This window comes from Aspergillus tubingensis (genome assembly GCF_013340325.1).
Source record: "Aspergillus tubingensis WU-2223L DNA, scaffold_6, whole genome shotgun sequence".
Classification (NCBI taxonomy): domain Eukaryota; kingdom Fungi; phylum Ascomycota; class Eurotiomycetes; order Eurotiales; family Aspergillaceae; genus Aspergillus; species Aspergillus tubingensis.
In genome coordinates this window covers 3410587-3437449 of record NW_023336280.1, presented here as the reverse complement: position 1 = coordinate 3437449, position 26863 = coordinate 3410587, and the positions used below count along the sequence as shown (strand labels likewise).

The window sequence follows — 26863 nt, the reverse complement described above, 5'->3', positions numbered from 1 at the left end:
GGAACTGGGATGAATTGGATTACGGGAATTGATGGATCCTCAGGGTCGTAAAGTCTAAGGGTTCAGTCTGTCAGCCCTCAGCCTCTCATGGATGCCTGATGAGATGACAAACCCGATAGTCAGCAGGGTCTTCTTCTGCCTCTTGCCTCTAGACTACTGCCTCTTCTGCTGCATTCTATCATACTAAGGTAGCTAGCTAGCTACTAACAATCAATCAATCAATCACGAGAAGTTATGGGAAGAATTCAGGATGATGACTGGCTGCAACAGCTTGCAGTGGAGTGATTCACCGCCAAGTCTGGATCGTCGGGCGCCGCCGCGAATTAGTTGCCGCCCTGCCAATCAATCCAATCATTCCTCCCAACTTGATAATTCTACCATCATCATATCACTTTAGCTGCTTGCTCACGGTTGTCGCCAGCTGCATCCATGGCCCTACCCACTCCCTTAATGCTGGATCCAGCCATGCTGGCCGATTCCAGTCTGGTCCACCCCGAAGACGATGATGATTCCGAATATGAATACGAATATCATCCCACCGAAACAGAAGTTCGTCCTCACCTTGGCAGTCTAGCTCCCATGCTGCCTTGGTTGTGATGCTGACAAGTCCCCATCTCACCATCACTAGACTGTCTATCTGACTCTCGATCTCACCTCCCTCCACGGTCCCATCCGGCCCCCTCGTCGCCGACAACCACAAGATCCCTCCTCCCTCCCCACCTCCAGTCCATCCACACCTTCCCAGAATCAGAATCAAAATCATCACGATGACCAACCCGACGCTGCTCTCTCCAGCACCGAAGCGGACCCCAACAACCCCTCCATCGCCGACCGTGTCCAAATCCTAGGCCTTCACACTCCCAACCCCATCATCTCCTACCAGAACCAAATCTTCAGCGGCACCTGGGCCGACCAAATCGGCACTGAGCTACTCATCGCGCGTCCCGAGGACTCCTCCTCCTCACCACCGCACGATGCAGACCCCTCCTCCTTCACTAGTAGTAGTAGTCCGGTGATCCCGCTCCGTCACACCCCAAACTACGACCTCCTCGCAGCCAACAGCGTGAAAATCCTCGGTCGCAAAGCGAATCTCATATCCAGCTCATCCTCCAACGTCTACGCCGCGGATTCTGCCGCCGCCGCAGAACAACCCAGCGACAGCACCACCACGCAGGGCGGTGGTGTCATCCGCAAAAACGCCCCGCAAACCAATCAAGCACGATTCTTAGACCGCCTTGCCAGCCTTAAGCGCAGCAAAGGCGAGACCGACGCCGTGCGGACAACATTCAGCACGAAACGTATGACGAATCTGGAGGATCGGCTACGTGGTTGGGCTCGTACCGATGAACAGCTGGCACAGATTCAACGGTTAAACGAGCTGGCGTTATCCGGGGATGCGAACGCCATGGCGGAGCTGGAGGGACTTTATTCGCGATTGGGCGGACAAGATGAAGAAGAAGAGATGGATGAGAATGATAATGAACTGGGACAATAAGAACCCTCTACTTCGTATCTCAATCTTAATCCCATGGGCTTGTTTGGCTGGTTCCTCATGAGTGTGTTAAGCTAAGCTTAGCTACATGAGAGGGAAAGTTTCCTATCAGTGGAAATATACTTCCGCGATACGAAACCACACTGAACACTGACTAAAAAAAGAGATCAATCATAGTACTTCTGAACATGATTGATCTACGATGATCCAGACCCGACCCGACCAGGCCTTCGGATCGGATAGGATAGTTCACAAAAGTCATGTAACTGAAGCAGACACGTCACGTGCCTTAGCTTGGAATATCCGATGCTCCGACCGAGATCGACCGAGGTCAGGCTCAACGACACATGCGTTTGTCCCACTGCAGAACAAGACCTTAAATTGGGGCCGGGAAGAAGCTTGCTCGCCCCAACACTGATGGGTGCATTAAGTCAGGATCATCATCATCCGCGGCAAAGTTTCCACCGAACTGAATATGGCAGTTGATGCGCGTCGTACGAACCGGTTTGCGGCGTGATGGCGTCAGCGGATTCTTTTCCTTAGGGAGCTGCAAGGTACATCCTTGATTTGAAGGTGAATCTTGATTTTATTCTACTATGAGAAATCCCTGCATGTGATAGCGTCGATTTGATGCATACTGTACTATATACACTGTACTATGAAGGATGAATGTGATCATGATGAACGAGATACCGAACTACTACCGTAAAGACTCTCTCTCAACAGAACGAGTAATGATAATAGTATACACATCTATTCCCAGTACCTTCAAATAGTAACAAATAGACAGCTAAATCAAACCCAAACACTTGAAATAAAGCAAACCAAAAAAAAAAAAAAAAGTAATCAATCACATTATCACCAAACACCCCAATTCCCATCCATCCATCCGACCATCCATGAGACGATGCAATTATCCAAACCCATACCAACAAACCAATCAACGCTAAACCCCATTCCATTAATATCAAATCAATCAATGTCAATGAAAGTAGTAGTAGAAATAAATCAATCAACCCCAACGTATCCATCCAGTAAGCCCCCTAACCTAGCTTCACCCATCATACTATAGTAGTAGTATCATGGAAAGAAGAAGAATAAGGGGAAAGGAGAAAGGTTCAAGCCCAAAACCTCCTCATCTCCACAGGCGACGGAGGCGGCGGTGGCGGCAGAGGGAATTCCCATTCCAAGGGTAATTTCCCTTCTGTGTGATATGATGGAGAGGTGGGAGGTGTAGAGGTGGTAGTATCGATGGAGATCGCCTTGGGGATGTGTGTTGTGGCGGAGAGGATGGCGCGGGAGATGGTATCTTGGGAGAGAGGGAGGGAGAGATGAGGTCTCCGTGTTGTAGTTGTTGTTGAGGTGGATGTGGATGTGGAGGGTGGTGTTGGACAGCGGGAGGGAGACATTTTGGTTGTTTCCTCTTTCTTAGTTTGATGTAGAGGAAGTAAAGTGAAGTTGTTGGTTGTGTAGAATGGAGGTAATGAGTAGTAGTATATGGTGATCAGGAACAGAATTTATAGTAGTAGTGATGGTAGTATGTTAAGTTCCTATAGAAGAATCATGTCAATGATCTGTGTCCTGCATGTGCATATGTAGAACATATATATAACCGGGTGGGAAGAAGCAAAGAAGAAAAGAAAAGAAATATCATATGTGATGAATGGATGGGATGTATGCCGATATAGATCCTCCGGAGTAAAAATATCATGCTTTGCTCCGAAATCCGCCGAGGTAAAATAAAAAAAAAGTAGTAGATGACTGGGTGGATGGGTGGGTGGATGAATGGATCCAGTTTATTCTCTCATGAGGGTCCTCAAATCCCAATCCTCCTCCTCTTAGCCGAGGATTATGTCCGTGTTTGATTGAGTGGTGATGATGGTGTGTTGTGCAAGGGCAGAGAAAAAGAAAAGAAAGAGGGAATAATTGGCTTACCTCTTCTCTTTTCTTTACTATTGTCTGTATAGGCTATAGTTTGGTTGTTGGTTGCTGACTATAGTGGTGGATGGTGGTGGATGGTAAAGTGCCTCACTTGTATGTATGGAACAGAGTGAAGATGTATGGGAACCAAATAACCATCAAGTACCAGGACCCGAGTAGTACTCCAAGAGAGGACGAAGAACGTTTGAAGAGAAAAAGAATGGGAAGAGAAAAGCAGACAGAGCAAGAAGAAATACCCGCCTAAAATACCTTTTTTCCTTCTAGTACTACCACCACGACTCAGGTACACCTAACCTACAACCCTACTAAGCAATAAATAGCTTGCTACGTACTACCGAATAAAGGAGAACGAGAAAGGAACCTAAGGATTGGATGGAAGGATACATCCATCCCTTCCCGTTGCGAGGCGAAACCGAAACCAAAAAGAAAAAAAAAAAAGGAACAACCGCCTCACCCTTGAACAACAACAACCCCCGGAGCCAGGCGGCGGCAGATGGACCCAGAAAGTCGGGTCCAGGCCAGAACCCACCACATAACTACTAAGTACTACCCCAGTTGTTTTGCTACGTCTGGGCAAGGCGGGCGGGATGGTATGGTAGGACTGAGTGGGCATGGGGCATGCTTGGACGGAAGGACGGAAAGACGGAAACTGTCCCGGGGATTGAAATGAATGGGGGATTTGACTTTGGCTGGGGAAAAGAGATCAGCCCGGAGAAAGAACAGAACAGAACAAGACAAGACAAGACAAGACAAAAAAGGATGGGGAAGGGGAGTTGGGGGTGGATTTTGGGGAAAAAAAGCAGAGATGCAGACTAGACTAGTTTACTGTTACGTGTGCAGATGTGGAGAAAACAAGGGTCAAAAAGGAACTGACTAGTAGTTCAATGGCTGGAGTTACTTCCCAGTGGTTCTTGAAAAAATGTTTCTAGTTATGCGTTTCTCCATATTTCACTAGATACTACTAAGTATCTACTCCGTTCTTTTCCCATACCTTTTTTTATTTCTAGTGATCGACTTCGGGGCAATTCAGCCTGAGTTCCGGGAAAGGCAGCGAGTAATACTAAATACTAAATAGACTAGAAGCCCGGGAATACTCCATCGTGCAGAATATCCCATAATCCAGTTAGTACCGCTACAGTGGCGATTACTGTACAGTAGTACTCCGTAGTATGGAGTAAATGAATGGATCAGACCACGCAATCCTTCATGATCCATGATGTGATCTCTCCTCTCCTCTCGCCCCATTCCCTGGACACCTCACCTTCTAGAAACACACCAACTAATAGCACTAAACAAGTCCTGACAGAAAGTACGAAGCACTGCTACTACTACTTTTTACCTCTTTAGATTAACCCACCAATCCTTCGATCCATTCATCAACCCCAAAGGATTGCTGCCATCATTGCCGTTTCACTCCGTGGCAAAAAAGAACACACACTCCACAAACCCCGTCCAACTCATTTCAGTAAAAGCCCTGCTACGTACGTACTTGCTAGCCAGCAAGCAGCCAGCCCCTGCTTTGTTTTACTACTACTCCCACAGCAGCTTCACCCACACCTCCCCCTGGATTCATTTCCAACCAGCCAGCTAGTCAGTCAGCCAGCCATTGCAACGTAATCACCAAATAACTTACCTCCTACTCAATAACATAGTAACTATCAGCCCAACTATAGTTACTTACTTACGTACAGATATGGCAACTCTCCACAATTTACCCCATCCGTCCCTTCATCCCTCGTACCCCGAACTCTCTTCGTGTAACACAAACAATAATCCCCAAGAAAGAAAGCAAGTAAAGTAAAAATTATACGAGATACCTACATATATTTCGAATCTCAAAGCATCATGTTACATGTATACTTACTACATATTCACGAATAAGCTCGACCCAACCCACTGGTCAAGTAACTCCGAATGACGAACGAACGAACGAACGAACGAATAAATGAATGAATGAATGGATGAACCATTTCCCACCCCTACTTATGCCCACACTAAAAATAATTAAGTACGATCTAGTTCATGGGAGTTGCATGATCGGCTAACAGCTACGCTACGTACATGTACTGTACGTAGTATGTTTTTCTTCTCCACATTCCAATCCGGGCTTGCGAGGCTCTGTGCGTTTTGTTTGTTGGCGGGATACGTAGTGAAGTATGGGGTAACTGAAGTAGCCCTGCATGGTTCCTTTGGGGGGAAATGGGGCAGCAGCAGCTATGTATAGTTCTTACTAGTATATTCCATACATACTGGGTACTCAGGTGGAAGTTATGTGGATGTCAGTCAACTGCGCCAGGTTGCAGTGGCTTGGTGTAGTGACTTGGTGGAATTCTTCAGATACCCCTTAAGTAGTACTCCGTAGTTTACTACTACTAGTACTTATGTGGTAGAGTTTAAGATCTTTTTCGTCTGATAGTGCAGAATTCTACTATGATGATAGTGGGCGGAGGGTATTAGTTGCAGCTTGGGCTATTTTGATATCCCTTTGGAGATAGCTCTACACATCGTACTTTTCGTAGTCAAACAAATCATCTAAAGTAAAGATTGCATTGCATTATACAAAACCCGCCCAGCCCGTTTTAGCCATAATCCTCTCTTGCCCATCTCGCATTATCTATACACAGTTACAATCATCATCCCCCAGCAGATGAGATGAGAAGACATCCCCATCACCAACCAACCAACGCCAAACGCCTCGCAAACCGAATCAGTCAAAGCATCACCCCTTAGTAGCATGACTTTTCAAGGGACTCAAAACTACTCCTCAAACTTCCGCTTCACCCCATTACTCCCATTAACCTGCGCCGTACTGCCGGGTCTTCCCCGCTCCGACATCTGCGCCTGTCGCTTCTTCCACGCCGTCTTGATCGCAGGAGCCACCCGAATCAGATCCTCCTCCGTCACCCGGTCCTGGATACTTTCTAGCACCTTCTCCACCGTCGAGATATGATTCGCATCCGCCTTATCATCCCGAATGCGATGGAACCGCCAACGCCCCTGCTCATCCTGAGCGCACTCCACAATCGCATCATCCAACGGCTGCTGCAGCGCCTTCATATTCTCCCACTCCTCCGGCGAGACATACATCTCCCCGAAGGGGCGGTACTCATTCGAATTGAGCATAACAAACAGATGAAAGATAGGCAAGGCATCATAATCGTAATACGGCTCCGTAACACCCTCAGCCTCATCATCCGAATCCGGTTCCAGCAGGGGAAACTCCAAGCGCATTCGAAAATCGATAGTATTCTCACTGGGCGGCTTCCATTTAAGGATATGCTCATCCGTACCGATGCGATAGGGAGTACTCCGACAAGTAAAAATCAAGCCATCATTGCCATGAATCTTCTTCACCTTGGGGATAATATCCCGAAACATCATCTCAATGCCGTAACTAAACTGCGTCGATTTATCCTCCACGGCAAAGATCCGATGCTGCTTCTCCTCGGGAAACCGATCATACAGCGCATTATACGGCTTGAGCACCTTCTCCTTGAAGTACGCGAGCCGTTTATCCAGCGTCCGATGCATCAAACTCTGCCCATCGAGCACCAAGCAGTCAAATACAAGGTACTTGAGCTGCTGCGTGCCATCCTCGTAGGTATCATTGACCAGCTCGCCGTCGACCAGCGTATCGACATGGAAGCGCTGAAACGTGTCATCGTCCGGTAAAGGGAAGTGCAAGCCCGGGACGTAGCGGTAGTCGTTTTTGCGATCAATCAAGTAGTGGATTTCAGGAGTGTCGGAATCCGGTTCGCCCCGCGCAAAGTACATCAAACATCGAATTCCGTCCGTCTTCTCGCACACGTAGTAATCTTCTCGTTGGAGCTCGGTCAGATGCCGTGTCGAGAAACTGACGGGTTGCGCGCCGGGGAAGTTGAGATTATTGCGGCCGAGGAGGGTGGCAACTTCGCGACGGAATTGGTCGGCGAGTTCGGGGTCTGCTTTGATGCCGACGGCATCGAGATCGGGGACTGAGTTGCTCATTGTGGTCGGTCTGAATATTTCTGTATGGGAGGAGGGGAGGAGTGGGTGAGGTTATGAGGAATAATGGTCTGGAGAAATGGTGGTCACGCTGGTGGTAGAGCTTCTCGCCCGCAGGCGCAAGGCGCAAAAGGTGCTCAGCAGTAGGTGGGTAGAAGGAGAATTATATAAGGGCGTGGTGGTGGTGAGTTGGCGTTCGTTGGGAAAGTGAGAGCAGGCGCATTGAGGCAACGAAGGTAGCTTTGACTCCCATCTGCGGAGGTTCGGAGATACTCGGTGGCCTGAGGCATCACGTTGCCGTTCTTGTCGCCTGACAATGCGATACTACGGTGGAGAATGGCGTTTTTATTGACTTCATGCAAGCACAGTAAATGCCGTAGACTACGCATTGATGTATTACCCAACAGCCATGGAAAAAAGGCTTAGCATGCAGAATGAATTGCATTCTATCAATACGGCCAAAGAAGCACCGATTTAATTTACAATAATGCACGCCAGCAAGACTGAGCGCGGGGTATCTTATCAAATAGCAAACCCAAAGACCCAAAACCGTTCCAGAACGCCATCAAGCATCGCCCAAACTCCCTGCCCGTAAGCGGGCTATATGTATATCCAATCCTGGGAGCCTTTCGTCACTCGTTACCCAGCGAGAGCTCTACGAGATAGCCGCCACAGGCACCTTCTTGGCTTCAGGTGCAGGTGTCTTCGCACCAGCATCTGTCGCATTTTCCTGCGTCTCTGCCGGCTCCGGCTCATCCACGGCCATAGGCTCGGGCACTGACACCTCCTCTACAGGGGTGAACAGGCTGCCGCCATCCGGAAACGGAGAGGAGAGAGTATCTCCTGTCGAGAAGAGCCCACCACCGCGTGAACCACCCAATGCATGAGACAGCATCTCCTTGATCCGCACATATTGGTACTTCTTCTTCGTCGAGATCAACGTATGCGTCACCATCGGGTATGGGTGAGAGCGAGAAATGGCTGCCATGACAGTATCTTTCTCTTCGTCCGAGTCGACAGGCCCATTGTTATCCAAATCATCTTGTAGCGGAGCGTTCGCATCGATAGCAGCCTCTGTAGAAACCAGCATTAGCATTATCCCACCAAGCCCAGACTCGGGCACCATAAGCCACAAAACCACTTACTCTGCTGCCTCGCCTGGTTCTTCTTCTGATACGCCTGCAACAGCATATCATACGGCAACGAACGCCCCGGAACAGCTCTCTTCGCGCCCATCGAGTGACTCTTACAAGTCAACGACCTAGCGCACTGCGCACCATTCGGCAAAGTAACACCACACTGCTTCTCAACATCAACAGGGCCCTTCGGTTTAGGCACCTTCGGTTTGGGCTCCTCCTTCTTTTTCTTCTTCTTCGGCTCCTTATCCTTATCATCCTCCCCGGCCTCCGTCTTGCGCTTCTTCCCCTTTTTCGTCCCATCCTCCGCCATCCCCTTGACAGCGGACTTCTTCGCGCTCTTCTGACCCTTCATCGAATCTTCACCACCCTCACCCTTCTCACCAGCACCCACATCTTCATCACCATCCTTATCACCCTTCTCCTTTGCGCGATTCGCCGCATCTCGCGCCTCCTTCTTCTTCCTGGCCTTCTCCTGCTTCGCGCGAATACAACCCCGAATATGTTCCACCGCATTCTGCTTCAACACCGGTCTCTTGCACGTCTTACAAATGACCGTCTCGAGATGATCTTCTTCGCGGGGCTTCCCCGTCGGGAACGCAGCCATAGTCTTTTCATCGATATCAGGTAATATAGGCGACGAGGAACCGGGGGATTCAGGCACTATAAACCTCGCAACAACTTCCATCAGCATACCACCACCAAACCCCATCCCCAGACCAAGGGGAAGGATAGAGGGACAAAACAAACCATCACCCTTCTTCTTCCCGGACTTAGCATTCGCCGCCGACTTCTTCAACTTAATCTTCCCAGGTTTGGTATCCTTCTCGGCATACTTATACCCCGACGCATCGACCAGACTCCCCGCCGGGGTAGAAGAGGCAGAGGACGCTACAACACCAGTATTAGCATGGTTCGTAAATATAACAGCGCGTATCTTCGTGGATTTCCCCTAAATCATCATTGCGTGGTGGAATTATCCGGAGGGATGGAGGGGAGAGGGGGGTGCCTATAACGGACCTCTGCCGCCGGTAGCAGTAGCCATGATTATGAAACGAAACGACCGACCACCCACACACGCGCGCGCGCTCTTTCTTTCTCGACCGTCGGAATTCAAGGAGCGATATTGTCAAGGAAATAGAAAAACAGGATAGGATGGGATTGGAATTAAAGCTATGTATCTAGCTCCGACCGTGAGGAAAAAGGGGGACGGTGACGTTGCTGGGGGAGGTGCGGTATCTTAGTTGGTCGAGGCTTGCGCTGAGCACACTCTCACTCACTCTCTCACTCACAGTCCGGGGCGCTCCGCATTTGGGGAGGTCACGTGGGTGGTTAGTTGAGTGGTGGTCGGGTGGAGGGGGTTTTGAACGTCTGGGTTATTGGTGTGAAATAGTTTTGCTTGGAGATGTTATTGTGAATGATGAATGAGAGTTTAGTGAGGTTTGTTTGGGGTATTGTGGTCGCTGTGTTTCGGTTGATTCCTTTGTTGTGTTGAAGGAGGCTGCGGTGAGTGGATCATGAGTAAGGAGGGATGATGGATGGGTTCAAGTCGGCTTACTTGGAGACTAACACAACTATTCTTCATGATGGTGTTGAGTGAGAAAAAGCCCTCTTACATGCTTGATTATGTGAAATGGCTGTCACTGTCCACGTTGGCCAGTTAAACGTGTTACTTTAATATGACTGGCAGTTACATCCGCCTTGTGGTACATGTTTATTGATACAAATGCAATGCAATATGCAAATCCGCCAATATCATATGATATACAATCCGCCTACCCTGCATGCTTCGAGAAGCACAAACTACTGTTCGTTCCCCCGAATCCAAAACTGTTTGTTAAAGCCACGTCAATGGTGCGCTCCTGGGCCTGTTTCGGGGCATAGTTGCAGTCAAATCCATCAGCCAACCGCTCCAGATTGATTGTAGGTGGCATCACATTCTGGTCTCGGCGTTAGCAGTGTTATGTCATGTTTACCAGGGTCACTTACCTCGTTAACGGCGAGAATCGAGAACAAGGCTTCAATGGCGCCTGCACCACCGAGCAAATGGCCGACGGCTCCCTTGGTGCTACTAATGTTAACCTCCGTCGCCCGTTGCTTTCCTCCCGGTCCCAGGAGCAAGGATTTGATGGCAGCGTTTTCTGCTGCATCTCCGACCACGGTCGAGGTGGCATGTGCATTGACATAGTCGACCGCAGAAGGTGGGAGTCCAGCGTTTTTCAGAGCTTTCCTCATGGCTAGGAATGCACCTTCGCCGTTCTCTTTAGGTGCTGTCATATGGTGTGCATCACCAGAACAGCCGTAGCCTCTCAGTTCGGCATAAATTCGGGCCCCTCGTGCTTTTGCGTGTTCAAGTTCCTGACAACAGATTAGAAAGTTTCCTTCGGTAAGCGTCTGTTATGGAAAATACCTCCAAGACCAACATTGCCGCGCCTTCACCGACCACAAAACCCTCACGATCCGAGTCAAACGGTCTTGATGCCTTTTCAGGCGAATCATTAAAGCTCGTAGCCAAACTGCGGGCTCGAGCAAAACCTCCGACTGCTAGCGGATGAATACAAGACTCTGCTCCGCCGGCCAACATCACATCTGCATCACCGAACGCGATGAAGCGGGCAGCATCGCCTATAGAATGAGCCCCAGTTGTACAAGCCGTTGTTGCTGAGTGATTTGGACCCTATATCATTAGCAGTGGAAGACCAGGCGTAATGAAAGTGCTCTTACCATGAATCCATACCTCATGGAGATGTGCCCAGCCCCGAGATTGATCAGAAGCTTCGGTACGAACAAAGGTGATACTTTGCGGTAGCCCTATGGCTTGTGAGCATGGTAAATGGATGATAGACATGCCGTACTGACCCCCTTGTCATATGCAACAACTGTGTCGTAAATCTCATCAAAGTTGCCAATGCCTGACCCAAGGCAGACTCCCTGCCAAAATGTTATTGAAATGATGTCGAAAAGCACCGACAATACATACAGTAGCTTCTCGTTGTTCAAAATCTGTAGGCTTCCAGCCCGAGTCTTCGAGAGCTTCTTCTGACGCAGCCATGGCATACTGAGCGAACCGAGCCATCTTGCGCTCATCCTGCAGGACATCAGTTACAATCCTAACAAGCACTATTATATGCCTACATCTCGACTTAACCACTCCGAAGCCGTCCAACATCCATCCTTTCGTGCACCTTGCGGCACAACTGCTGCGATCTGACATGGCAGATCTGCAAACCTGGCATCGCGATGGTTGACATTGACGATGCCACAGTGACCATCCAGGAGACGTTTCCAAGTACGACGGAAACCTACGGAAAATTACTTAGCAAATATAGCAAGAGCATTGGTCGTGTACAGTTGCCTTCCTGGGCATGAATATGAGGTAGTGCAAGACCTTCCCTTTCCGGAAGAGTTGAAGTGGAGACGCTGGGGACCGAAAAAAAAAGATGGTAGAACCACGGCCATGACGAGGTTGTTTGGGACATGCTTAATTGCGCATGGAGGCATCACTCACCTACTCCTAGAGGTGTCACTGCTCCAAGACCAGTCACGACAACACGACGCATGGCATTCTGGGGATACACGGTACGTGATTACTATGGTCGAGGTACTTCACGTCTAGTCTCGCTGCGGGTGGTTGGTCTCCGCAGACTGCAGACGGAATGCAGGTCCAAACTCCCGCGACACTATACCGATGTTGGGGAAAAGCGGGAGAGACTAGAATGAATGGATGGAAGAAGATGGAAGAGAAGAAGTGGTGAAGCTCAACGCAGCCAATGGACGAGGCAAGAAATGGGGGTCAAGGGTGTTCCTTCCGCATTGAGACGATGAAGAAGTTGACCAAAAAGGGAAGGTCCGCACGACGTCAGGGACGCCAGGCATAAAGGCATCAATATTTCCCTTTACAGCCACATCCTGGCCAATGAGGGTCAATCTCCGTATCGATAAGAGATAGAGGCCCATCATCCCCAGTGGCCATTATTATTACTATTCTATTCATGGCATGTATTTTTTATGTCAACGCAACTACCACCGCTATTTAGTCCTCTCCGGTTGCTGCTCCGAATTTCCCCTCCTTTCTTCTCTACCCTATCTCTCTTACACCCCCAATACTCTCGAGTGAGGTCCTCAATCCCGTCATGAAATCCCTCACTTGGGCTGCTTGCCTGGCACTGGCTGGTACAGCCTTTGCCCACGCTCACCATGAGCACGAAGAGGTGCCCGAGCATGTGCGCGAGGAGTTGCTGAGGAAATGGGACCAGGAGGTAGGCATCCCAGTCCCAAACCACCTATTTCGCACTCACACTCACACACCATTCCAGTTCACCTTCTCCGGCATTGCCAGCTTTGCCCACCTAAAGCCAGTCAAATGCCTGATCGAACCCGACGAACGGTACGACATCGCCGTCATCGGCGCCCCCTTTGACACGGCAGTCAGCTACAGACCAGGTAAGACACCCAATAACCTCACAGTCTGCCCCCCCCAAACTCACTAACACCCCTCCAGGCGCTCGCTTTGGTCCGCGCTCCATCCGGGCAGCTAGCGCCCGCCAAATGGCCGGCACGAGCTACAACACCCGAGCGGGAATCAACCCCTACGCCTCATGGGCGACAGTCAAAGACTGCGGCGACATCCCGATCACCCCATTTGACAATGGCGTTGCGGAGCGTCAGATGTATGAAGCCTTCCTGGAACTGGGCTCTCGCCCGGCCCTGACCACTGCGTCCTCCAAGTACGGCACGAAGGGCATCTCAGCGGGCAAATCGAAGCTCGTCACATTGGGAGGCGACCACAGTGTCGCACTACCAGCCCTGCGCGCACTGTACCAAATCTACCAGAAGCCCATCACGGTGCTACACTTCGACGCGCACCTGGACACCTGGAACCCCGTGCGCTACTCCGCCTACTGGACCTCCGAACAAGCGCACTTCAACCACGGCAGTTTCTTCCACAAAGCCAGTCGCGAGGGACTGATCTGCAACTCGACCTCCGCGCACGCTGGTCTCCGCACGCGTTTGACCGGCGTCGACGACAGCGACTACACCAACCCTGGCCCGGAGCAGGGATTCATGCGCATCCACGCCGACGACATCGACGACCTCGGTCCCATGGGCATCGTGAACCGCATCATCGAGCGCATCGGTCTGGACTCCGACCAGCCCGTCTACCTGTCCGTTGACATTGATGTCCTGGACCCCGCCACTGCCCCCGGAACTGGTACCCCCGAGCCTGGTGGCTGGACGACCCGCGAGTTCATTCGCATCCTGCGCGGCATTGAGAAGCTGAACATTGTTGGCGCCGATATCGTCGAGGTGTCTCCTAGTTATGACAACAAGGGCGAGACTACGGCCTTGGCGGCTGCGCAGGTGGCGTTTGAGATCATTACTAGCATGGTCAAGGCTGGTGCGGGTGAAGAGTTGGGTGGATGGTATGGACGGAAGGTGACGCCGGTGGAGGAGACTGTTGTCGAGGAGGAGGCAGAGGAAGCTGTGGAGAAGGAGGAGGCCAAGGATGAGTTGTAAATGAGATATATGATATGAAGTCATGTGAATGTATGTATGTATGTATAATGAATGAGTTGAGTTACTAGTCAAGCCTGATGCAGGTACATCATGAAACACATAACATACTCCTAAGTCTAAGTAATCTTACTGTAAACTCAATCAACCCATCGAATAGGTATATAAATCCATTACCAGCAAATACTAGATACTATATAGACCAGACTAATCAATTAACTACTACCTCACGAAGCAGCAACCACAACCACAACAACAACCACAACATCTAACCATAATATATAAAGGGGTGGGTAACTTGGTCATCACTATTGTATCTGTTATCTAGTCCAGGCTTTGAAGACAATGAGCAAAGAAAAGAAAAAGGAAAAAAATAAAGGGCTGCAGCTCGGGAGAACAAATTGCACAGCAAATTTGGGACGGGTGGGATCGGCATGATAACAGATCGCAGAGTATGAGGGACATCAAAGAAAAGAAGATAGAAAAATAAAAAGAAAAACCATCAGCCAGCCAAAACAAGACGCCTCGACTTCCAACGCCGATAGAGACGATGAGAGGTTCGAAAGGGAGTAAAGGGGGGTTTGTTTGAGGAAGAGAAAAGGTGGGTGTGTGTGGGGTTGTGGAAACGTGTTGGTAAAAGGTGAAAAGGGGGTAGTTTAGGGAGGAATTGACAGTGGGGAAATAAGGTGGAGGAACACAGTGAGGGGATAATGAAGGTCGGAGGATCAAGAAACGACGCTGGCCAGGTAGGACGAGACGAAAGTCAGGAGACAAGAGGTTCCGATGGAATGAGGAAGAGCTCTCGATGGCAGATCTGCTTGAGGTAGACAAGGCTCAGCAGCGCAGAGACAACCGAGCGAAGAGGGAAGAGCACACTTGGGTGTTACGGGTTGTAAGATGTGTATTCACTCAAGAATCAGTGAACGAACACAGAATGTCAAGTCAGACGTCGGTCGAAGAAGCCAGCCACCTTTGTACGAAAGAATCCCCAAAACTCCATATTGCATAGATAAAGCACATTCAGTCTCCCAAAATCATACGACGTGTCTGCGATGCATCAATGACAGGCCTGGAACCCTCCGGAGCGTACGGGCCTGCCCTGTAAGATCCCGGGATCAATTACAGCAGGACGCACTTCTTCGACTTCTTGGGAGCAGGCTCGAGCGCGGCAACAATGGCCTAGAGTAAAGATGTGTGAGTAGATGCGACGATGCGGGATGTGGCGCGACACTAACCTCGTCAAAAACGTCCTTGAGCTTGTACTGCGTGAGAGCAGAACACTCGACGTATTTCACTGCGCCCAGCTCCTTGGCCATACGGTCTCCATCTTCCTTGCGGATCGGTTGCATCTTCTGGCGGGAAAGCTTCTCGCGGACCGCGGGATCGTCGCGAAGATCGGTTTGGGTGCCCACGATCAGGCAGGGGACACCGGGGCAGTGGTGGTGCACCTCGGGGAACCACTTTTCGCGTACGTTCTCAAAGGAGGCAGGCGAAGTGACCGAAAAGCAAACGAGGAAGACATCCGTCTGAGGGTACGAAAGAGGACGGAGACGATCGTAATCCTCCTGACCAGCAGTATCGAACAATCCCAGGGTGTAGGGCTCATCGCCAATCCTATTGCGCAACGGGGCTCGAGTCAGTTGCAGATTCCGATATTTGTCCACAGACACCATCGCATTGGTCGAGCCAGCGACATCGGGAGCACCAATGACGCTGATTGCGAGCGTGATATAGCGCACTCCGACAAAGTCCCGATATGCAAACCATGTCTCAAGATAGGAGGTCCCTAACTTACATGACCGTGACGGCATAGTTATCGAACACCGTGGGAACATATTCGGAAGGGAACTTGTTCGTCGTGTAGGAGATCAAAAGGCAGGTCTTGCCAACGGCACCGTCACCGACGACAACACATCTGCGACGAAAGTCAAACCATGGTTAGCCACTTGCCGCTCGAAGAAAGGATGAATGTATCGGTTTGCACGGAGAAATGAGAGGGAGAAGCAGGATAGAGGAGGGAGGTATCGAATGGGGGGAGGGGAAAGAGAGGAGGAGGGGGGAAAAGTGATTGCGGAGAGAAAGGGATAAAGATGATGAAGAGAACAACGCACTTAATTGTTGCCACAACCATGTTGTAAACTTTGAAGAACCGTGAAGTTTGCGGGAGAGAAGGTGCAGAGAATCACGGAAGGTCGTCTGTCGGATGCCGAAAGGAGAGCAGGGACAGGAGAAGCAGGAGATGCGGTGAACCAGGGGGGTGGAGGGAGGAGACGAGTGAGGGGGGAAGACCGATTGGGTGTTGAGAGAGAGAGGGGGGGGAGAGAGTGAGTGAGTGAGTGAGTGAGGAGGAAGTAGAAGGGAACGAGAAGGTGAGGCGGCTAAGATGGAGAGGACAGACGCGATGGATGGGCGAGGCCGTCTGGATTCACGGATGGGGAGGTGGTGTGCGGTGAATGTCGACGGTGAGAGAGAGGGATGGTTGGTGAGGAAGCCAGCCAATGTGGGAGGGAGGAGGCAGTAGGCGGAGGACGGAGACGATACCTTACTAGTAGTAAGGAGAGGAAGGAAAAGAAGCTGCTGCTACTTTTCTGCTTTCTGCTGCTGCTGCTGCTGCTGCTTTGCTGCTTTGGCTTGCAAATGGGGCAACCCGCACCGCACCGTTACTTAGTTAGCTCCTGGTTTAGTTATCTCTAGTTAGCAGGTTCTTTTTTATCGCCCGCCTTTTTTTTTTTTTTTTTTCACACCTCTGACAACAATTTCTCTTTATGATGGTTGCGAGTTGCGCCACCGTTTGAAGTAATTTACCCTGGGCTGCTGATGAAACTCCCAAAGGAAAAGACTTCCTCATCACCCCCCGTCACAACTCTTTTTCTTTACCCACTGAACGGCCAGATGAAAAAGCAACACAACGGCGATCCACAACCTAAGATAAGAGACAACTCACAGAGATCGGACTAAGGCCAATATGACGGCAACCTAGATAAACCACCCCCTTTTATTCTAACCTGTCGCGATCCTTCTCTCTTCCGGAATTTTTTTTTACCTTTAGAATCTCGATCGTCTTGACTTCCGCAATGATAGCGTGATGCCGAGGAAGCGCGAGGAGATGAGATGTGATGAGATGATGGTAATGGTAATAAATACCAGACCGAGGAAGAAGAGGGTGGAGGAAGGAGGAGAGCCAAGTCAAGTCATCCAACACCCCAAAAGCAATTAAAAGCCGCAACTTGATCGGATCCGATCGATAGAATAAGACGAAACAGAGCCGTGGTAGAAAAAATGACGAGAGTAAATAAAACCGATGATGAAGAAAAGGATAAAGAGAAAAGAGGGAAGAAAAGCGAGGCCTACTCTTTCAGTCCATGACAGTCACTACTTAACTACCTACTTCCTTACTACTTACAAACTCCTACAATAACCGATCATGCTCCATCAAAAGCAAAGCCATCAATCTCATCACACTCTTTCTCCGGGCCCCAGGTTTGCCTCGGAAGTCAGGCTGGCTGTCCAGTGTAAGGTAAGGCCAAGGCAGGCAGGCAGTAATGATCCTAAGGCTCAGGCGAAAGTAAAGTAGTAAAGTTAAGTAAGGTTAGGTAACACCTCCAGTTGGGTAAGGAATCAATCATAATTTCGCCATGAATCCCGTCACACTGAGCATCAGATGCTTGAGCCAATGAATCTAGCTTGCCCAGACGGTCGCACTGACTGCGCCTGTCCTAGCTTGATTCGCTACGCGCCCAAGGAGGAACAACCTAGCAGTTAGTGAAGCTAGTAGTCAGTAGGCAGTAGCAAGTAGCAAGTAGCAGTGATTGTGATCAACTGCCACCCCCAAGGGTGTCATCGACGAGGGTAACAATGAGGCCAGGGTCAGGGCTATGCCATGCCATGCTATCCCAACCTCGCACGGGGCTGGTTGGACAGCACCGACCGCCCTCTTCATCTCGTCTATCTACTGGCTTTGTACTACTAGTACTACGTACTAGATATTCAGCTTCGCAAACGCCCAGACCGACCCCAATAAAACGCCCCCGCGCTAAGTTTCATGACGGGGCCCAGATTCCACCCTGGGGATCGGTACATATCAATCTGCTTTCCCTTCTTCATTCCCCCCCCGTCCAATCCTCAGCGTTATTATCGTCGCACCACTACAGCAATCAATCAAAACCTACAGAAAACAGGGCGCACAAGTAAAATTCCAATCAAAAAGTACCAATGCTTGCTATATATATAGAACGTGACCCATAAATCATCTAGTCTAGTCGTAACATCTATAATATCATCCCGCAGGATCATCCGCTGCCGGCCGTTCTCGCCGTTGCAGCTTGAGTTTCATGGCGCAAGCCATCAAGGAGAACCTATAACGCCAAGTGAATGCTCGCACAAACGGCACTGTCGGCCTCAATCCAAAAGCATGAAAAGAAATGGCAACCAATCAATCATCAAAGTATATAGTTTGGATTGTACACAGTCCATTTTTTGGATCCCAAGTCATGGGTTTATCCACACCGCCTTCTCTATCCCATGCGGGTTTGCGACGGTTGACAGCAGGCGAAATAAAAATAGCGTGCCCTTGCAATCTAACCGGGATGTTCTCCCTGTATGTGTTTGTACAATATGGCAGATTCAAGCGAAGGGTACATGAACGCCAATGCGGTCTGTCAGGTTCGTTTCGCACGCCCCTCAGGCTCAGCCTCATCTTCAACTGGGATCGGCTCGTGGTCGGATGACTCGCTCATCTACTCCATCGTTAATCAATTGGTTCAACATCAACGCCATCTTCACAAGCACATACCTTATCCAGTTTGTAATTCGTCATCAGTAGACTGAGCGGGATCAGCGGAATCGTGACAACGAACGCCAGAACCAGGAGCTTATTCATGGTCTCCTGGTATGCGCGATTGATCGCTACCCGGACGGGGGATCCCATCGGGTAAGACAATGCCTTGGTCAACTTCCCGAAGATTTCACCCGCATCGGATTTGAACTCATCAGGGAGGTAGAGTTGCAGCTTCCTCGGAATATGATGTGTCCAAACGGCTCCTGAAATGGCTGCTCCAACGGCCCCACCCATCTCCATGGAAGTCAAAAACATTGCGGTCGCTGCAGCAACTTCTTGGTGGCTAGCAGAGGCCTGAACGCCCAACTGCACTGGAACGTTGAGGAGTCCACCGCCCATGCCAACGATAATCTGCGTACCCAAGATCTGCGCCGGTGAGCTTCCTTCCTTACGGTAGAGCAGCATCAACAGAATTCCACCAATGTAGATGACACAACCGCAGGTGACATAGATCCGGTACCGGCGCGTATATTTAATGAGCAATGACACGACGAAGGCAGCAATAGTCGACGTGAAGGCAAAGGTTTGGGTCACACGGCCAGCTGTGGCAACATCATAGCCCTGAACAACCTGCAGGTAAGAATAAAGGTAAGGTTGAACCGAGAAATAGAATGCCACTAAGACACATTAGCAGAGTGCTTAGATTGGTGGAAAAGTGTGGTCTTACTGAAGTAGAAGAAGGCCAAAGTACACCCTGCGAGCGCTGTTCGGTCTTTGAGTAGATGCAGGGACAACAGAGGCTTGGGAGCCAGTTTCTTTGATGTTTCCCAGGCGGGAAGCGCAAAAAGGCAGAGAATGCCAATCACAATCATCGCGATGATGCTGCCATTCTTCCATCCATTCTTGGCGTTGGAAGCAAGCGTAAGAGGGACCAAAATCAAGGTCACCGCTGTTGAGAGCAAGATCAGACCGAACATGTCAAGATCGTACCAAGTGTGGCGGATAATTGAAAGGAGGCCTCGTCGATGAGGGTGTCTAGGCTTGATCAAATTCAGTCTTCGAGCCTTGCGTTGGTTGAACAATAGCGAAAGTGCCAACGGAAGAAACGAGGCAGGTAGGAGGATCGACCACATTCCATAACCCCATCGCCAGGATGTATGCTGAAGCACTGCATTTGCAATAGTCGGGCCAATCCAGACCGTGACCAAGAATGGAAGCTCTGGTAGAAGCGCCAGGAGCGCACGGTTCAATAGGCTGCTGCTGTCAGCAATAAACACCTGTTGAAGTATCTGCAAGCCGGTAGATCCGGCAGAGTAGAAAATCTGCGCAGAGGCATATGTCTGAACGTTGGTCGACGCAGCCATTTGGATGTATCCTAGAACGTATATGAGGATGCTGACACAGAACGCTTCGAACCGACCGAAGACGTCGGCAACCTTAGCCATAGGAGGCTTGATAACAGCTACGAGGGTCAGCAGAGAATAAAAATAACCCAAGGGAGAAATATACTCACCGTTCACCACATTTTGAACAACGAGAACCGTAGAGATAAGGGAGTGCTTGCTGAAAGCACTGGTGGCATAAGCCGAAAGGGACATCACGGTTTGGCTTTCGAGCGAGGTACAGAAAGCCATGAGGAAGATGCTTCAACACCATTAGCAACCACGAAGGATATTGAGAGCAGACACCAATCCTGATAATTTACGAGGCTTACCTGACATATGCTATAATCAACGACCGTGTTGTCCATGTCAGATTGATCGCTTCAATCTTCCGAACACCCTCCTGAACCGAATCCACAGAGGATTCTACTTCACTATCATGCCCTTCAGGGTCGTATTCCGCCTGAAGGAGGCGCTCCTCCGCCTCCCTGTTGTCTTGATCCATTTGATCGAGGGTACCATATGAGACTGCTGAGCGGTGGTCAAGAAGGGGCATCGCGGCTGAGCCGTAATCGTTGATGGATGGTATCGCTGGGTAGCTATAAGATGACCAGGGTCCATTTATTGCGACAGGTCGTCAAATACTTCGTCGTGGTGAAGGTAGCAGATGAAGCAACAGTTTGAGTCCGATAGTTTCAATGTCGAAGTAGCAGGCATGAAAAGGACGGAGCAGGCTGACGATTGCAAGGCTAAGCGGACGTAAAAGGGTATCTGCGACCTGTACCAGCCAGATCCACCAAACGAAAAAGCAATACACTAGCCAACGAAGAGGGGGTATCAAAGTCTAAAGAATAAGCAGGGTAAGAAAAAGCAAAAGACACTAGCAAGATGGAGCACCCTGAAGCCAGGTTTGGGTACCACATGCATCAGTTAGGTCACCAAATCAAGCAGCGGAATGCGCAGCACGCGTGGATCGCCAGATCTGGCGTACAGCCCGGAGAACGGAGGCCAAGGGGCTCAGCTATGAGTCTGCAAGCCCAAATCAGGCTCCCCGATATGATTCACACCACTGGACACGATCGACAGGCCGCACTTATGCAAGTCCAAGTGGCAGGCCCAGGACCTAGCCTATGGGCTAAACGCCCGTGGCCCAGAAGGGTAGTGTGGCACCCGCTGAATTGCTGCACCAGATAGTCCGAACGGAGCTGTCAATGTTTTGTTTTGTCCCACGCCAGTCGTTGGTCGAATGAGACCGAGGGGACTTTCGGATGGGTTGGATGGTTGCAAAGCTTGTGCCTCGGCCACGGGCACCCATTGACGGGGAAGGGACGGGAGTTTCGTGCGTAGACGGATAGAAGGCGGGAAATGAGGAGGATCGAGTGAGCATGTACCCCTGGGCCTTGCTGCAAAGAAGGCTTCGACTGCAGGAGTTCACTAGGGAAAAAGCGTGGTGGTGTTGGTGGGGGGGAAGGATAGTGTGGCAAGGCGACCGGGATTCTGAATCCTACGCAGGCGGGCAACTGAACATCAGATATGATAAGATCACCTGGTCCGGCGGTCGGACCCGGAAAAAGGGAAGCCTGGTACAAACAATAAGATGGATTTATATTATTCGAGTTTATTACAATGTAGTTCTTGTGTTGAAGAAGATATAATAAAATAAGAGAACAAAGAGTATGTGCAGCATAAGCATATATACTGCTGCCCTTTTTATACTGTTCCTTTCAGACCGCCTGACATTCTGCTCGTAAGAAGAATGAAGGCGCGCATCATCCACGCTTCCCCCTTGCAGGCCGAACCTGACTGATCCAACACCGTACTACTAAGTATACTATTGCACAGCGTAATAGTACTACTCCATTCTCTCACATTTTTTCACCCACTCTTTGAATGTCTTATGGAGACACAGTGTAATTGTAATCACGCCAACGAAAGAAATCAGGGATCCCGGAATTATTTGATTGCTCAGCAAAGACTCTGCGTAATCGTTTTTGAGGAATCCCGGCCCCATCGCATGATTGGGGGAAGTGGCACAGCCGATGCTGGATGACTCGGGAACAACCGCTCCTGGTCATCATCCGTCGGTCACGGGGTGATGCATAGTCTCCGCAGCCTACAGTTTTACTCTTACCCCTCGAGCAACGATCATCCCGTGCGAGTAATAACAATCACCGGATCATCTGGGTAAGACCATCCTGGATAGGAGATTCGACACTTTCGAGGGGTGCGAAACTCCACAATGAATATTGACAGAAAGGCGCGAAAGCCGCAGGAAATTAATGCGATATTTTTCTGGTCGGTCGTGTTCACGGAAGACTCGAGCCGAACTTTAACGATCCACCCACTTACTCAAAAGGGTAAAGATATTGTATTGGGCTTCAAGTCCGGTTCGCAACCCTCCGGAATGGGTACACTGCCCACTGTACGACACCGCTGTGGTAAAGCTTAGCGTTGTTTTCTACCTCGTATAGGTTGCACACGGAGTTTTCTTGCGGTTGGTCCAAGATTCTTCAAGTGCTACTACTTTTTCTTTTCTGTTCGCTTCGAATCGGATCAGTTCATATGGGCTGCAGTTCTTGCATATAGACCAGATACTATTAGTTACCCTGCTCCCCTCTTCCACCCCCTCTTTGGATTTTAATCCCTCATCTCCAACCCAGCAGATAGGCCATGAGCTCGATTCTCGAGAAAATGTGAATATGCTGGCCACAAGTGACGCCCTGTGCTGGTGTTATTTCATGTGATCTGTTTTGCAGAAATCCATGCCCCCAATAACAGCTGGCGTATTACCTATCTATGCATTCAGTCATCCATGATGGTGGTGGTCGGTGCTTCTGGGGATCGAACCAGTGACGGTAATGGAGCTGGCAGATAGCCGGACCCTCAGTTATGATTGGCAAGCATTTTCAGTGACACTCGAATACTAATGTACTATCCAGCACACATAGATGACTGCTACTACCAGCTTGCAAATTCAGCAGTACGTTTTCTTACGGTCTGGGACTGAGATTGCATTGTACCATTCTATTTCAGGTAGGGTACCTGAAATCCATCATCCGAAGTATCAACATTATAGGGACTGCCAATCGATTCGGGACTATATCTAGATGACATGACCACCATGGACATTATGCATAAGATACATTTGCACACAGGACATCCATTAATCTGACGTGTCGAGTATCAGATGGCCAAAGTTCACCACCAGGTCCTCCCCCTCTCTCGAAGGCCGTGCTGCATAGAGCCCAACCCAGAGGTCTTGAACATCCGGTTCCTCGAACACCCAGGTGACTTCCCGAAGAGGAGATTTCTGGATGCCTTCCACGAGATAAATCCACAGGCTATTGTCTGACTCTCGGACCAGCTCTAGAGTCGCCGCTCCACCTCCTGACGGGACAGGCTGCAGACTCCAGTCCGCCCAGTTGTCTTTGGTGACGGTACTCAGGTGAGGTCGGCCACGGGTGAGTTCGATGCCTGTCTTGACCCATTTCCGGGTGCCTCCCGCACCGTTGAGGACAAGGATGAGTCCACCCTGGTCATAGTTTTGCTGCCAGACTGCGTTGAAGGCGACTCTGACCCGTTTGAACGACTTCAACGGAACACTCCGGTATAGAATTGGCGCAGTGAATGTGTCTGTGGATGGAGGTTTGGACCAGGCATCTGTTTGAGGGGCCGCTCTGATGGAGAACTGGGCGGGGAGGATCCCATCACCGGGTACCTTCTCGGAAGAATTGGCGAAAGTGAACTTGGTCATGATTGCCGTCTGATTCCGTGAAGAGGACGCTTTGGCAATGTCTGTGAGATCCTCACCCCGTTAGACGGTTTCGAACTGGAAAAGGGTATTTGAGGGAGGGTAATTGGAAAGGAAGGGTAGGAATGAGATGGAGTTATTCCAAAGGAACGAAATACAAAGGTCTTGGAAGGAGAAAGGAGAACCAGAGATGGATGATGTGAGGAAGAGCAGAGGTCTCTTGTAGCCAAAATGGCCTACGTCATATTGATTGGGGCAGCCAGCGACGCCATACTAGTAGTAGAGACTCCGAGCTAAAGCCAGCATCCGGATTGACCTGGGCCACAATGTACTCGAATAGGTATGCGGTCGCAGGGAGATCCTCACCGTCTGCGGTACAGGGTTTGGCCTATGACAGCTATGACTCTGGGTGAGTGGGGTAATCGGAGACTACGGGGCGATTAGAAGCACGACGATAAGGCCGGTCGGAAGGTAACTATGGGGCAATTGTCTGGTACTACTTTAACTGTTAAAAGTAGGTAGGCCTGATAGAAATCCCCCGGGGTTCCCGGCCGTTATCAGTAAACTCACTCCTCACTGGTATGATTTTGAGACTTTCTTTAGACACAATCCCCCCATGTGGTCCGGGGTTCCCTGCAGGGAGTCCCTTCCTCCCACAATGGCCAGTTCCACGATGGCCGGCAAAGCACGTGAGCGGGGAGACTCCTTTTCCACCGATGACATAAGCAGGCGTGCGCTCCCCTTGGTGGCAAAGGGGAAAACCCCGTGGCCTGGCGAGGCAAAGTTTGGGGAAAAGAGGATGGTTTGTTTGCCTGGTTGCTGGCCTGCCTCTGGTTTTTCCATGATCCATTGTATCCTAGGCATGGGCTGAGCAAAGTGATTGCTTCGACTTGCCTGTCAAGATCTGTTTGCCATGTCTATTGGCTACTATTATCCAGATGATTCCAGGAGAGTGCCCCTGTGGTCGCGACTCTTCTCATCAACTTATGCCGGTTATCGTCACCTGAAGCCTTCGGGGTCGAGGTACTCCGGTCGCTATCGTCGTTCTTTATTCCGCCGCATCTGCAACTATGTTTCTGCTGTTATCGGCGTTATATTCCTTCTCATCGTCCTGACCTCCATATTCCGGCCCTCCTATACCCAGCCGCCGCCACATTACTTGTCGCTTCGGAATGCGGTGTCTCAGTCAACGAAATCCGGCCGAGGCAACATCCGCAATGAGAAAGTCTTCATCGCAGCGAGCTTATATGACCCTGATGGTGATCTAGCACGAGGACATTGGGGGGACAGTGTGCTTGAGCTGATCGATCTGCTCGGAGAAGACAATGTTTTCTTGAGCATCTATGAGAACGACAGCGGTCGAGATGGAGAGAGTGCGCTTCAAGATCTGGCGGATCGGGCCACGTGCCAGAAGTCCATTGTTTTCGAGCAGCATCTGGATCTGGCCGGTTTACCGACAGTTGCCGTTCCCGGCGGTTCAAGACGGATCAAACGTATCGAGTACTTGGCGGAGGTGCGGAACCGAGCTCTAAAACCGCTGGACGACCAGCCGGGAGTGCGCTACGACAAGCTGCTCTATTTGAACGACGTTGCATTCAACCCGGTGGATGCGCTCCAGCTTCTGTTCTCCACAAATGCCACGGATGATGGCGTTGCTCAATACCGGGCCGCGTGCGCCGTGGATTTCATCAACCCATTCAAATTTTATGACACTTATGCGACACGCGATCTGCAGGGCTTTGGCGTGGGCGTGCCTTTCTTCCCGTGGTTCACTAGCGCTGGGCAAGGTCAGAGCCGCCAGGACGTACTAGCTCAGAAAGATGCTGTGCGGGTGCGGAGTTGCTGGGGAGGAATGGTAGCATTCGACGCGCGGTTCTTCCAGCGCGATACAGATTTATCGGTCATGGATGTACAGCCTCAGCTGTCTGGAGAGGACAAATCACCTGCTCGGTTCCGGGCGTCACATGATACGTTCTGGGAAGCTTCTGAGTGTTGTCTTATCCATGCTGATATTCAGAAGCCTCAGCCGGACCCAGAGAAGATCACAGACACGGGGATCTATATCAATCCATATGTCCGGGTTGCGTACGACACCCGCACCCTTTCCTGGTTAGGGACTACGCGGCGGTTCGAGAAGCTGTACTCTTGGATCCATGATATTCTCAACCATTTCGTCGGCATGCCTTGGTTCAATCCTCGGCGAACCGAAGTCCCCGGCCAGATATCTCAGGAGAAGGTCTGGATCCCTGATGAACATGAAGAGGGGAATGGGTCATTTCAACTCGTTGATCGGGTTGCGGGCAAAGATGGCTTTTGCGGACGCCCGGGACTTCAAGTCATCATCGAACATCGCAAAGAGGGCCAGAAGGGATATGAGGAGATTGAAGTACCTTCATAAGGGATTCGATCGATGTGTAGATATTCCCTGCATGCATATTGCATTGTTCTCTTTACTGTATAGGCCACGAGTTATGGGTACATAAATTTCATCTATAGACGTCCATGGACATAGTGCAATCCAAACATATCACATTTCGAAACCACATTGGATGGAACAATGATGCTTGTAGATCTGTGTTACGAAAACGCCCTCGAAATGCCATTCACCGTCGAGATCACCTCGGTCACAAGCTATTTTGGCGGGACTTGCCAATCATATTAGACTTCAAGTGTTATTCCCTACTATGCTATTTATATTGTAATATACTAGCCCCTCTTATTCCTTTGTCTGGCTTCCTCTGCAGTTGCTGGTTCATCTTTCTTTTCATCTGTTGCCTAGCATCCTTCCTCCTACAACCATCTTCCCTCTTGTTAGACACCTACATATCTCCTAATATCCCATCTCAAACGTTTCACAATCTCCCTAGTTATCATGGACAAGCGTCC

The 26863-nt window shown here is 50.1% G+C and overlaps 9 protein-coding genes across 9 annotated transcripts; 3 read left to right on the top strand and 6 right to left on the bottom strand.

Annotated features, from left to right (window-relative positions):
• Nucleotides 1-429: 429 nt before the first annotated feature.
• On the top strand, nt 430-1495 carry AtWU_04904 (TFIIIC subunit 6 family protein; the record flags this gene model as incomplete). Its single annotated transcript, XM_035500015.1, has 2 exons — nt 430-549; nt 629-1495. 2 exons carry the CDS (start codon nt 430-432, stop codon nt 1493-1495), a joined length of 987 nt encoding a protein of 328 aa, XP_035355908.1.
• A 4695-nt stretch (nt 1496-6190) lies between these two features.
• On the bottom strand, nt 6191-7420 carry AtWU_04903 (mRNA guanylyltransferase; the record flags this gene model as incomplete). The annotated part of the gene is made up of 1 exon (XM_035500014.1): nt 6191-7420. The coding sequence occupies one exon, from the start codon at nt 7418-7420 to the stop codon at nt 6191-6193; it is 1230 nt and encodes a 409-aa protein (XP_035355907.1).
• A 652-nt stretch (nt 7421-8072) lies between these two features.
• On the bottom strand, nt 8073-9598 carry AtWU_04902 (deubiquitination module subunit SGF73; the record flags this gene model as incomplete). Its single annotated transcript, XM_035500013.1, has 4 exons — nt 8073-8491; nt 8563-9216; nt 9304-9444; nt 9574-9598. 4 exons carry the CDS (start codon nt 9596-9598, stop codon nt 8073-8075), a joined length of 1239 nt encoding a protein of 412 aa, XP_035355906.1.
• Nucleotides 9599-10328: 730 nt separating this feature from the next.
• AtWU_04901 (putative beta-ketoacyl synthase (Cem1)) lies at nt 10329-12113 on the bottom strand (the record flags this gene model as incomplete). Its single annotated transcript, XM_035500012.1, has 8 exons — nt 10329-10493; nt 10543-10911; nt 10964-11230; nt 11278-11364; nt 11413-11484; nt 11534-11641; nt 11689-11855; nt 12062-12113. The coding sequence occupies 8 exons, from the start codon at nt 12111-12113 to the stop codon at nt 10329-10331; spliced, it is 1287 nt and encodes a 428-aa protein (XP_035355905.1).
• A 573-nt stretch (nt 12114-12686) lies between these two features.
• On the top strand, nt 12687-14070 carry AtWU_04900 (agmatinase; the record flags this gene model as incomplete). The annotated part of the gene is made up of 3 exons (XM_035500011.1): nt 12687-12812; nt 12870-12996; nt 13055-14070. The coding sequence occupies 3 exons, from the start codon at nt 12687-12689 to the stop codon at nt 14068-14070; spliced, it is 1269 nt and encodes a 422-aa protein (XP_035355904.1).
• A 1116-nt stretch (nt 14071-15186) lies between these two features.
• On the bottom strand, nt 15187-16198 carry cdc42 (Rho family GTPase CDC42; the record flags this gene model as incomplete). Its single annotated transcript, XM_035500010.1, has 4 exons — nt 15187-15246; nt 15303-15681; nt 15863-15982; nt 16179-16198. The coding sequence occupies 4 exons, from the start codon at nt 16196-16198 to the stop codon at nt 15187-15189; spliced, it is 579 nt and encodes a 192-aa protein (XP_035355903.1).
• Nucleotides 16199-18725: 2527 nt separating this feature from the next.
• Nucleotides 18726-20782, bottom strand: mirC (siderochrome-iron transporter MirC; the record flags this gene model as incomplete). Its single annotated transcript, XM_035500009.1, has 5 exons — nt 18726-18803; nt 18860-19521; nt 19572-20306; nt 20358-20488; nt 20559-20782. The coding sequence occupies 5 exons, from the start codon at nt 20780-20782 to the stop codon at nt 18726-18728; spliced, it is 1830 nt and encodes a 609-aa protein (XP_035355902.1).
• Nucleotides 20783-23389: 2607 nt separating this feature from the next.
• AtWU_04897 (uncharacterized protein) lies at nt 23390-23980 on the bottom strand (the record flags this gene model as incomplete). Its single annotated transcript, XM_035500008.1, has 1 exon — nt 23390-23980. The coding sequence occupies one exon, from the start codon at nt 23978-23980 to the stop codon at nt 23390-23392; it is 591 nt and encodes a 196-aa protein (XP_035355901.1).
• Nucleotides 23981-24890: 910 nt separating this feature from the next.
• AtWU_04896 (glycosyltransferase family 69 protein) lies at nt 24891-26375 on the top strand (the record flags this gene model as incomplete). Its single annotated transcript, XM_035500007.1, has 1 exon — nt 24891-26375. The coding sequence occupies one exon, from the start codon at nt 24891-24893 to the stop codon at nt 26373-26375; it is 1485 nt and encodes a 494-aa protein (XP_035355900.1).
• Nucleotides 26376-26863: the final 488 nt, after the last annotated feature.